At 44.7% G+C, this 12,664-nt stretch overlaps 1 protein-coding gene across 1 annotated transcript in view; it reads right to left on the bottom strand.

Moving 5' to 3' along the window:
- cacng2a (calcium channel, voltage-dependent, gamma subunit 2a) overlaps nucleotides 1-9,774 on the bottom strand; it is a 25,433-nt gene extending 15,659 nt beyond the window's left edge. The window contains exon 1 of the mRNA XM_019889900.1: nucleotides 9,443-9,774. Within this exon, the coding sequence (XP_019745459.1) occupies nucleotides 9,443-9,668 (226 nt within the window). The 5' untranslated portion in view covers nucleotides 9,669-9,774. The remainder of the gene's footprint in view (nucleotides 1-9,442) is intronic.
- Between the last annotated feature and the right edge of the window lie 2,890 nt (nucleotides 9,775-12,664).

Genomic DNA, 12,664 nt, shown 5'->3' on the forward strand with positions numbered 1-12,664 from the left:
ATGTATTCTTACACTTTTAAATTATCCTGCGGGCCTGATCGAACCGCCTTGGGGGCTGGTTCCGGTCCGCGGGCCGTATGTTTGACACCCCTGCTCTAAATTGTCTCCTGGTGTGAGTGTGAGCGTGGATGTTCGTCTCTGTGTGCCCTGCGATTGGCTGGCAACTGGTTCAGGGTGTCCCTCGTTTACTGCCCGAAGACGGCTGGGATAGGCTCCAGCACCCCCCGCGACCCTTGTGAGGATAAAGTGGATCAGAAAATGGATGGATGTACTGTATTGTATTGTGTTAGTTAGCAACTGAGGACGATGTTAAAAGCGCTTCTTGTGGGCAAAAGTAGTGTGAGGCAATTCCGCCCAAAGACAGTGAAAAGTGATGCGAACTGCACTTTCTCTTTCGGCCCCGCCCTCTTGCCCGGTCAAAGGTCAGTACCTCCACCGCTGGAATACTGCCGGGTGACCTTGGCCCCCCCGCATTCCGTCAAAAGTGTTCTCCCGTCTATGTATAAGGGGGCTTAGTGCGCGCGTGCTTTCAAGCTGACACTGCGTGATTCGAACACATTGAAGGTGTCTTTGCCGCACACTCGTGGTGAATTAAACATTAGAGATCGAACGACTCAGCGATGCCTGGTGGCCGCCGGGTCATTCACCCTTTCAAGGCGACGGACAGCAGACCACCTGTGCAACACACACACACACACACACACACACACACAAAATGGTCGTGCTGGTATTCTATGACATGTTAGCGGACACTTCAAGTCACTTTCGCACCGCGTCGCCTCACCTAATAGCTGCGAAACGTAATCGGATTTCACTCAGATGCAATCGCACAAGGTGATATGATGCTGCCAGCTTCTCGTTCCTGTCAAACAGGCATCATACGACTCAGGACGACAACAGATGGGGCTATATGCTGTTTGTATGTGTTGCTGCGCCGTGTGTGTGTGTAGCTGTTGTTTGAAGGTTTTTAATTCTTGTGACATCCATCCATCCATTTTCTAATCCGCTTGACCTCACGAGGCTCGGGGGCAGGCTGGAGCCTATCCCAGCCAATCTTCGGGCCGATGTTTTCTGAGAACAACCTAAATCTCTGTTTTGGGAGGACATTAATTTACTAACTCCTAATGCCTTTAAACAAACTGTCGATGCTATGAAAAAAAAGTCGCTGTTCTTTGTGTATTTTTGAGCTCGCTGTTGTAGAGGCCATGACATGCTCTTCTTCTCTGATGCACAATTACAGCCTCAGGATTGGCAGCGCTGGTGAGCAATGTCTGCCGTCGTGTGGTTAACAGTGGTATTACATTTTAAAATGGCGAAACAGCAGTACAGTAAACATTTTTAATTTCAAAAACTGATTGTAGGGCACTCCAAGTGTGGGCAAGGGCCACAGGTTGCCAATTGCCCATCCCTGGGTTAATTGGAGACTCTAAGTTGTTCATGAGTGTATGTGGATTGTTGTTTCTCTATGTGTGCCCTGCGATTGGCTGACAACCGGTTTAGGGTGTATCCAACCTGTCGCCCAAAGACAGCTCGAATAGGCTCAAACGCACCCACAGTATAGAGAAATAGATGTGACGGCACTACCTCACACCCTGGCTTTTACGCAAGGTTTTTACTACTATTTAACTACTATTACACAACAACATGTATACACACACACAGACACACACACACATTACCCCCCAGGCCCCAATCAGCAGCATAAGTCACTTTGAGCCACAAGTCAATTAAAAAGTAATGTAAATGTAAATGAAGAAGAGTTAAAGAGGCGGAGAGGACAAAACGGCGTCCCCTTTCGCATACGGCGGGCATTTGATTAGGTACGCTATCAAATCACATCATAAACAGATTCTGCCTTGATATATAAGAATGATTCGTCAATCTGCCGGTCATAATTTAAGTGTTGCCTAAGCGGGGCGGGGGTGCCTGGTTATCACCTTGGATTACTCAGAAAAGCTCGTTTTGTGGATTACACTTTGCCGTCTGTTGAAGCGTTTATACGCAATTTTAGAAATGCTTTGGAGAAATAATTCTGGCAAATGAATGGCTGAACGTGAAAAATTGGAACGTTATGCTATCCTGTTTTTTAGCACATCAGTGAGCCTCAACCTTTAGTTAGTCGCGGCTAAACCGCTAACGTAACGTGCGAACTCCGCTCGCATTTTTCAGCTTAAACGATTCGATAGTATTGTTATCGTTCCCGTTTTTGGGGACACACCTTGCACAATTTACGAGGGAGCGCCACACAAGCGAAAGTGGGGAATTTCTCTTATCAGAGCGTCGTCATCTTTGCATTTTTTTAGCAGCACATTCGGCCATCGTTGACTTCTGACCGTTTACATGTTTGACCCTTCTTCCTTCAGTTTTTTTTTATTTACGGATTTTTTTTATATCCATCCGTGCCTGCAACAAGCACAAAAAAAAACGGTGATGCAATTAATGAAGATTCTCATCGCATGAGATGCAAAGCGCCACTTTTCCATCCGCTCTCCCACTTTCCCTTATCTTTGAAAAACGCCTCAAAGTGAAGTTTGAAAAGATTCCGCCGCCGTGCTCGCTTGTTCCTGAAAAGTGCCGAGCTCAGCAGGCGCGGCTGATAAGCTCATTGGCCGAGATAACAAAAAGTCTTTGCACAAAGACGAACACGGCCGCCCTGAAAGACCAACGCGTCCCGTCCGTAACGGTTAAGTGCTAAAACTCCCGGCATGCATTTCCCATCTTCCCCTTGGCCGCCGCCCAATGGAGGAGTGCCACATTGTCCGGTAAGCGACTTTGCGGACTCACTCAGAGGGTATCTTAACTTTTTTTTTTCTTTCCCCATTAAAAAAAAAAAAAAATGCAGATAATAGTCACGCTGTCAAAGTCATCTTCTTCGCTGAGGTGCAAAAAAAAAATAAATGCAGCCAAAGACAGCGGTGCAAAAAAAATTGACACTGCGGCTTCACTGCTGTGGATTACGAGTCAGTGGCGTTGACTTTTACGCGTCGAAGAGTCAAAATATTGGAAGAGAAAACCATCACAGCATCTATGAATTAGCAATTTAGCAATCGAAGCCTGGGTCCACACTTTTTGTACCCAACAAAAGGAAACACCAAAAAAAAAAGAAAGCGTAAGCCACACTAGCATTCTCTGACACCCATATCAATCACCAGGCCAGGACCTGCCTTTTAAAACCACACACTTTCAAAGTTTTATACGATCAATCAATTAATTGATGGGATGATCGGTAGCATAAGCGATTCTAAAAACATTCCATAAAATTCTGTCACGACATGACATTTACGGTATAGCAAAGTCATGTTTCCACTTAGTGGTCTAGTCAACTCCTAGTTTACTTCTACTACGAGTCTACTGTGCGGTTGGCACAATCAAAAACACTCTTCAGCTACCTGAAGCAGTGTTGACGCTACACGAACAGTTGTGTGCCAGAAATGGTATATATTTTTTTTACCATTTCTGACAATGGAAACAGAAAAGAAGTCACATTGCAATTCAGAACAAACACGCCTTTTGCCAAAAACACTCTTCAGCTACCTGAAGCACTGTTGGAGCTACACAAACAGTCATGTGCCAGAAATTGTATATTTCGTTTTTTTGGACCGTTTCTGACAATGGAAACAGAAAAAAGTCACATTGCAATTCAGAACAAACACGCCTTTTGAGCTCATTTCATCATCCTGAAAAGAAACCTACAGTACGGGGACACATCCAGTAATCTAGTATTCAGTGTGGCGCTTCGCTGCGGTTCTCTCGTTTTTTCTGTCTTCTTCTTGCTGATCTTTAATGTAGCAAGAAAACGCAAATGGTTGCAGTGTGGCTGCGTCAAAGCGGACCCCAACACCCACCCCACCCCACCCCCCACCTACACTTCTACAAGCCCCCCTCCCCCACCACCACCACCACCATTGTGGCAATTGTCAATTCAGTGAGTGTCCAGGTCATCTCTTCTTGCTGCTGCAGGGCCGAGCAGCAATGAAATGCTGGGAGAGGAAAGGCAGACGGGGGTAAGCCATGTTTGAGGAGTCTATTGACTTCTGTACATATCCCAGCATCCCTTGCATCTTCCCAGCCAACCATTCATGATGGAATGTAGCACCCACAAAGGAAAAATAAATAAATCTATATACATAATACCAATACAAAATATGCACGTGAGGTGCAGGTGTTATTTTTGTCTACTTGGGGAAGCCATCCTCCTCATTCATTTTGGACATTGTAGAATGTGTGACATTGAATGTGTGTGGCCTGGTGAGTGATGTGGGAGTCACTTAATGAAAGTGTTGTTGGCTGTTGTGAGTTCTATATAGTGTGTGTCAATTTGCTCTGGCCCTAGCAGCGAGCGTATGTATAAACAATTCCACATTAATGTCGACTTATCAAGGGTTGTGCCGATAAACGGGATGGGTTCATTACACAGTACGCTGTGATGGAGGCCAGATTTTAGTTTTTGCCTGTTGTGTGTTTAACCACTCCTCAAAATGGCCATGCAACCAAAGTGGGGCATCAACGCTCGTGTCACAATAAGAATAAATGATAAGACGACGTGCATACTAACGGACCAGCCAAAATGTCCACACAAATCAAAAAGACAAGGACACACACACACACACACACGCACACACACACACACACACACACACACACACACACACACACACACACCCACACACAGCATGCAGTCCATAAAGTTAATGAACGTTTGTGTGCGTACGTGTTTGCGAGCACACGACCTTGCGGTATGTGACAGGTGAGTGAAGGCGCATGCCGGCGTTTCGTAAAAACGTGCCGTCACACTCAAGCTCAACTCAGGAGCAATTACGTTGTCTTAGTGAACCATTCGAGCAGGAAAATGCCAGAAAAGGAGACTCGGTGATGATGTAATCACCGGGGAATTACGGGAAAAATACACAACTGTGAAGGAGAGGAGCATCAACCAGTTTACGACGGAAACGTTTGAGTGAGCATTCATTGTGAGAAGGGACAAAAGTATTGGGACACCCACGGGAAGTTAAAAGTGAAAAAATGTGGACAAATGTATTGGGACATGTACAGGAAGTGAAATGTAATTTTAGAAAATCGCTGAGGACAAAGGTCTTGGAAGAATCACAAGAAGTGAAAAGTGAAGAAAATGTAGAATGAATAAAAGTATTGGGACACTTGGGACAGTGAAAGTGGAAAAAAAAAAAACAATGAATATGTCCAAAAGTATTGGGACCTGTCGAAGAAATGCAAAGTGAATATATACACTCATTTTAAAATTTGGACAAAATTATTGGGCCATCCACAGGAAGTTGCAAGTGCAACAAAAAGTGGCGTTTGAACAAAAGTATTGGGACACCGCCAAATCAGGTGTGGGTAGGGCTGTCCCAATACATCTGTATACGTGGCTGCCTGTGTCACCATAGTGCCGCTGCTGCTGCGGCTGCTGCTGCTGCGGCTGCTGATGATGATGTAACCCCTATGACACATGAGAGGCATGCACGCTGACTCCACACAAGCGCCGGGCAGGAGAAAATGTCACAGCAACACCACAGTCACATCCACTCACATCCACACAAACAAACATATAAACAAACAAACATACAAACACACACACACACACAAGCACGGTCATGTCCAGGTAAAAAAAAAAAAAAAAAAAAAAGCTCCCTGTTGCCACCTCACGCTGCTGTTGCTGCTGCGATCATGAGCGCCTCGTCGTCCTGGAAAGCGATCTGAGCGAGCCACGCTGCTCCTCATTAAAAATTCATCCTCTCGTCCAGCACCACTACGCTGGCATGGCATGCCCACACACACACACACACACACATACACAGGGAGAGAGTTAACAGGCACACTGGGCTAGATTTTACATCATCTTCCTCGCAACAGCTTCCCCTCATGTACGAATTCCCGGATCGGCCCAGATTCCGTCTCATGCCGAAGCGCCGGTCTTTCCCAGAATGACACAACTTCCCGTTCAAATGCTGTTTATGAAACAATGTCACTGTGACAGCAAATAAAGTGACACAATTCTGCTGGCTTATTGGAAGCTCGTGATGCAAAATGTCATGTAGAAACGAACGAAAGTAACATTGCTGTCGCGGTAATTAGGAACCTTTTAAACAACCGGCATCAAAACACGCAGACGTAACATGCAAAAATACTCCCGTATATTCTTTATCCTCGGCAAACAACGCGATATTACAGCAGCAGTTGTGACCATCTTTGTGTATGAAGTGGCATTATGATGCAAAAACTGTTTTTTACATTGTTGGTTTTTAAGAAGTGTTTTGTTGCATGATATGATAATACTTATTTTTCTTTTTAAAAAAACAAATTTCCCATTTTTGGGGGGTGGGGGGTATTGGAATAGATTAATAGCATGGTGAAAGATGATTTATGACACATGGCTTTTGAGTTGCAAACATGGTCACAGAACAAATTCAACTTGTATGTCAAAGCACCCCCTCCCCACACACATACACACACACAAATTGGTGTTAAAAATTGCAGGTTATTTAATTTCTTAAAAATGCATGTGTTTTGCCATGTTGAATGGTTGCACACTTGCCTTTGTGTGTTGAAAGTGCAGAGAAGACTTTTATGAGCAAACGGTGCGGTGTTTATAAAAGGCTTCTTCAGACTTTTTTGTGGGTCTACTCATGTTTAACACAAGAAATTTTGTGTTGCTCAGAGATTTGGGTATCAGAGGCTCCATTTTTCCCAAAACTTACATTTGCGCCTCTGCTCACCACTCTCAGTACAGAGCAGGGGGAAGAAGCGCTCCACCCCGGCACAGGCACAGCGCAAGCCATCGCAGTGCTGGAGGAGGGTAGTGGTGGGGCGCAATTGGCAGGTGGAGGTGTAACAGATGGAGGAGAGAGCGAGGTCGACTCATTCACTAACTCTGAGGATGAAGGTGATACGCTCCAGCTGGCTCAGGAGCTCTTTGTGCTGAAATGCTATTGGCTTGTCAAACAGCTGAGCTTATCTTAACTCAGCATCAATATGAACCAACTCACAAAACCATATCACAGCGAGTTGTTGGTACTTGTAGTTTCAGGTACTTCAAAATCAGATGTTTCTACCTCACCCCAAGGGTATATGCCCCACTCTAAAAAAATGCTACTATGCTAGGTGCTAGTTGACAGGCTAGTCGTTATGTTAATTGCTACACAAGTCACGATTTGCTCGTCTCTTTGCTACATCAGTGGTCACGTGCATATGCTAGTCAATAGTTGGTATTGTAGTGGCTAGTAATTGTGCTTGTTACTGGACTACTCACTTGTTGTGCTAGTCACAGCACTAGTGGATCGATGCTTTACCTGTTGATGAACTAGTCACAATGCTAATCCCTCATCACTATGCGAATAGTTACGCAAGTGGCCAGTTGTTATGCTAGCTGCCAGAGATTGGCACTTTACCCTATTTTACCCTCCGTCCGCAACCTGGGTACACTTCTGTCATCGTCCCTCCCTCCTTATTCATATAATAACTAAGCGCTTCTATCCCAAAATACTGTTGGGATGAAAAAGGAAAGAGAGGAGTTCTGTAATGGCAATTCAGTGTTGTGCTGTTGTTAGCCTGTTAAGAAAACAACAGTGTTTGGCCTTGTTATTTTGCCTCCAGACACCACATACTTAACCCGGTTAGGGATGATTAAAAGGACTAATAAAACCCACTTCCGTCCTTGCTTAGTCCATCCTTTTTTAAAAAAAAAACGTCTCGTCCTCAATCCCCAAAATGGTCGTCCGTCCGAGACGGACGGGCTGTCCTGTCCCAAGGACAGAATGCCCATCTCTGCGAGCTGCTATGCTAGTCATAAGTTGTTACTCTATTCACTATGCTTGTAAAGCTACTACAGTCACTACTCTATAGACACTATTCGTTACACTTGTGCCTACACCAGTGGCTATGCTATTCACTATCTACGAAACTGGTTGCTATGCTGGTGGGTACTTACTATGCTAGTCACTTCTGTAGTCACTAGTCATTATGCTAGATTCTATGCTAGTGGCTAGTCATTGCACTAGTCACTATGCCAATGGCTAGTTGCTATACTGGTTGCTACTTAAGTTGTTGGTTGTTAGTTGCTACACTAGTATTTTGTCATTCTGCTAATCATTCTGCTAGTCACTACACTAGTGGCTAATTACTAGTTGCTACGATAGTCAAAAGTGGATAGGATAGTCGATAGTGGCTAGTTACAATGCTAATTGCAACACTAGTCATTAGGGTAGTTGCTACACTGGTGGCTAGTCATTATGCTCATCACAATGCTAGTCACTGATATCCTCACTTCACTAGTGTCTAGTCTTCTCACTAGTTGCTATTCTGGTTGATACACTCCTAGTTTGTCACTATGGTAGTTGTTATGTTTGTCCCAAGTGACTATGCTAGATGGTATGCTAGTCACTACGGTAGATGCTACACTAGTGGCTAGTCAATGTTGGTCTGCGGCCCGCGGCATTTTGGTGTGCGCTCATACAAGCAGAATTGTGTCCCTATTGATTTGTTCTCTGCACACGACAACAACTGGTGGGAATCAAAAATGCAGCCTCAGGTCACAGGACTACACCACTCACATTTCTCAGAAAGAGTCAGTCAAGAACAGGATTAATTTTGACTGCAGTCCAACACAAAGAGGCTCATCTTTTCGCTCCCGAATTAAATATCAACAACAGCCCCTTCGGTCCAAAACACAATGTTCCTGCGGAGCCGGGTTCCTGCGGTCAAAAGGTGCGATATAGCCTGATTTCCCACCTCCAGGTTCTCTAAACCTCTAAAAATGTTTGAGGTCCATTAACAAGACGACTCTAAACTAGAGTGGGCTGATTGCATTTTGATCATTTTTAAGTGATGTGCAAATAAAATGAAAGAGGGGAAAAGACATTTTTAGATGAATACTGGTCTGAATTGAGGTTAAGTTCCAATTTTGACATCTATTGATGGCATTCCGCAACTTTTCCTGATTCAACCGTGTAATATTAGGCCAACTCCCAATTGCCTGCCCATTAACTTAGTTACAAAATTCCGCAAATTCACTTATTTGTGGATTTTTTGGGGGAAAACCTGTCCACCATTATTCACAGATAATTTGGACATAGACCACCTCTGCTCTAAACGTTTTTTTTTCTTCAAGGCAACCGAGATGCAAGTAGCAAATTGAAGATGATGACAGTACCCGAAAGCATTATGATCCAAGTCCAAAATGCCAACAAGGGAGGAAAACCACCATAATTATTGTGTGCCAAACTTTTAATCGCTTCTGCAAAATGGAGTTAGCCCACTTATTTTCTCAGCCGTTCTTTGGGCGCTCGTAAATTACCTCAAAAGTCAACTTCACACCTAAAGTTCTGGGAAGTTCTGTAGGTTCTTTCAATATTAGTCCCCTCCAAAAGTTCCTCGTCACGATATTCGGTTCCTTCTCAGGGTCACCCGAGCCGTGCCGGGGTCTTACCTTCTAGGCAGCATGTCCTCCAGAGCCCCGAGTGCGTCATGACCTCCTCGTTCTTCTTGCTGGTCTCGTTGTCGTTGCCGCTTTTGCTCCTGCAGACCCCTCGCGAATAGAGCCAGTAGTCTGTGCCCACCGCGATGGTCATGAGGCTGAAGGCCGCGAAGGCGCCCACCGTGGTCAGCAGCATCTGCACTCCGCGGTCGAAGAGGCCCATGTTTCCGCATTCCATGAAAGGGGGACCCCCTTTCCGCTTGATGTACAGGAAGTAAATATTTGACGGCGTGCGGGACCTCAGCCAGGCAGAAAACGAGGAGGACGGGGATGAGGGACGAGGACGAGGAGGACGCCAAGAGCCTTATGGTTGCGTTTGGATGAGGACCAGCCAGCGGAGAAAAAAAAGACCCCCACAACGAGCAGAACGGGAAAAAGCTGGAAATCCTCTCTCTCCTCTTATTCGGCCTCTCTGGAAATCAAAAGAGAAGCAGTGCAGGCTGAGCTTGTGCAGCCAACCTGTTTGTCCGCTTACACGCACGTCAAAGCCCGCCAGTAAATCACCATTGAAATGCTGCGCCTTGCAAGCCCTCGCAACGGACAAAAAAAGCCAAATCGAAGCAAAAATGCATACATGGCATTACGGGGAAAAATAACATTTGATTCGTTTCTGTTTTTTGGCTAAAATTCCAAGTCCTCTCAGGCACGAATTAAAAGAAAAATGAAGCTAAATCGAATCAAAACTGCATTAATTGCATAGGATTAAACAAGTGCAAAAAAAATAACCGTGAAGGAAAAAAAATCTAATTTCAATCACACGAATTGCCTTTTTCCTAAAATTCTGGTCCTCCGTTTCCATATGGAGCCCTAGAGCCGGGTCAAGGCTTCTTTCCGCCGGGAGTGAGGGTCTGCGCTCACCACGCGGGGATCCAGAGGCAGCGCGGGGGGCGTCGGTCCAGACAAGCCGACCATCACTCGAGATGCGGCGGGCGGGAAGAGGGCGACGAGTCGGCCATAAGAGCGCTGCTTCTCCTTGATCCTGTTCGGGCCGGATGATCCAAAAGGCCACCTAGGACGCGGCGCTTGGCGTCAAAAGCCTCCCGCTGTGTGCTGGGGATGTGCATGCATGCCCCTCTTCTTCCTCCCCCTCCTCTTCTTCTTGCTTGAAAGATGTCACGATGGAGAACACATGGAGGCTCGTCGGTGTACAGCCTGAGCTCCTCCGCTGCTTTAAAGAGGCCCACGGTGGTCGTGCGTGCGTGTGCGCGCGCTGCAGCAGCAACGGTTACACCAACATTTTTAATTGGCTTTGCGCGAATGGAGGGGGAGTCGGTTTTTTTCTCTATCGCTCCCCTTCCCCCCCCCCCCCTCTCACGGTCGAGACTGTGCATAATAATCAGACTACTACTTACGATTTGGTTGCAGGTTCGAGGAGACTTCCGTGTTGCTGTTTTTGACTAACCAATGGAAAGCGACCTGGGAAAAGGGAGAGCAAACAAATTTGGTCGCGTTGGATGTGTATGTGTAAAAAAAAAAGTGTTAACTACTAAGAGGGGAAGAAATAATTATTCATCTGGTGCTGAAGGGATAGCGATGTCTTTAGCGAGACTTTGGCGACGCTTAGTGGGAAAATGTGCTCATTACAAGCACAAGAAGTATATAATTTTTAAATTCTTTCATTTGTCTGGCTTTATATATTGGGCATGTTTTTGGTCATAGTGCTTGTTTTGTTTAATTGTTTTTGTGTAGGCACTTAATCTTTATTTAACCAATTAAGATTGATAATTTGAAAGAAGTATGATTCAATCCTTCTAAACAAGTCGTGAGAATGTAGTCCGTTGCATGCGTGTACAGGTGACCCCATAACTAACTACCTTGCGGTTTGTATTTCTGAGTGAAAATGACAGTGGAGGACCTAGTTTTAATTATATTTTCAAGGAGATTGCGGCTTTACTTGCCATTCGTCACCATTTTGTTGCGTATGGGAGACATTTAAAAAGTCTTAAGTTTTGTAGTCGAGCTAAATGAGTAAGCAACCGCTCGAGAGATCAAGACGTTTCTCATACTTTTTCATTCGGACGAGAACGTTTCTCGTCCAATTTTGAAACATACGTCGTTTTTGTCGCACTTTAAACCTATTTTCATGATCGTAACAAAGTTTTTGTTAATTGAGAAAACATCCAAAAAATAAATTATATGTTAAAATAAATAACTACAATGAGTGTACAAGATGTTGTCATGAGCTTTTCCTTCTCGTGCTGACGGTTTCCTTCCCTTCTCCCCGCGTCCCACTTTGCGATGTTTGCGTTGGCGTCAGCTGGGATTTGCTAGTTTGTTTCTTTGCTGACGATGACGAGGTTGAAAAGTGATCGTCATGGTCGCGTTGCTGCCGAGCCTTCGGGCCACGGGTGTGCTGCTGACTGACTGATGGTTTGCTCGGAAGCAGCATCCAGAGTTCTTGCACGCCGCCTGTTACGTGAACACGTCGCAAGACAAAAAAAAAACGTTGTGTCAACGCTCGTGTTGTGCTGTGCTGTCATGCTATGAAAAGTGCTTCCGCCGTGGGGGGGGGGGGTGCTTATAATCATAAAGTGACGTAAAGATAACACGTAAACACACACACCTTTGATTAGCAGCAGATGTTAATGTTGCTTCCATGGAAACGAGCCACCAAGTTGGTCGGTATTCAGTTTCTTGAGGTCAACAGCACAATAATTATGTACCATACTAATAAAAATGAACACTAAGGATGAATATAAAACAAGGGAGATCAACGGAATGACAACGAACATAAAAAAATGGGTAACAAAAATACAAAGAATGCCATAAGATAATGAACAAAATAGGACAAACACTACAAAAACAAATATATAAAAAAGGAAGAACAAGAACAAAAAGATGATAAAAATGAACAAACATCAACAAATAAGAAAATCAACAAACAGATGAACGAAGTGCATCAGCAGAAAGAACATATGCTCGTCCACAATCTTAACCTCCTGGGACCTGGCGTCCACACCAAACGTTTTTGGTTGTCAAGACTACAATGTTAAATTTTGGACTACAAGGGCCTGGCGTCCACTTACGAGGACGTTATACATCATGTAAAAAGATAATTCTTTGTTTTTACACTCATCAGGTCCCAATTAGCCGAAATATCAAAGAGAAAATAAAAATGCATGCCTTGCAAGAGTTCGTGTCTTAGGAGGTTAAAAAAATCTTAAATGCAAGTAA

Source organism: Hippocampus comes, unplaced genomic scaffold, assembly GCF_001891065.2.
Source record: "Hippocampus comes isolate QL1 unplaced genomic scaffold, H_comes_QL1_v1.1 scaffold326, whole genome shotgun sequence".
NCBI classification, from domain to species: Eukaryota; Metazoa; Chordata; class Actinopteri; order Syngnathiformes; family Syngnathidae; genus Hippocampus; species Hippocampus comes.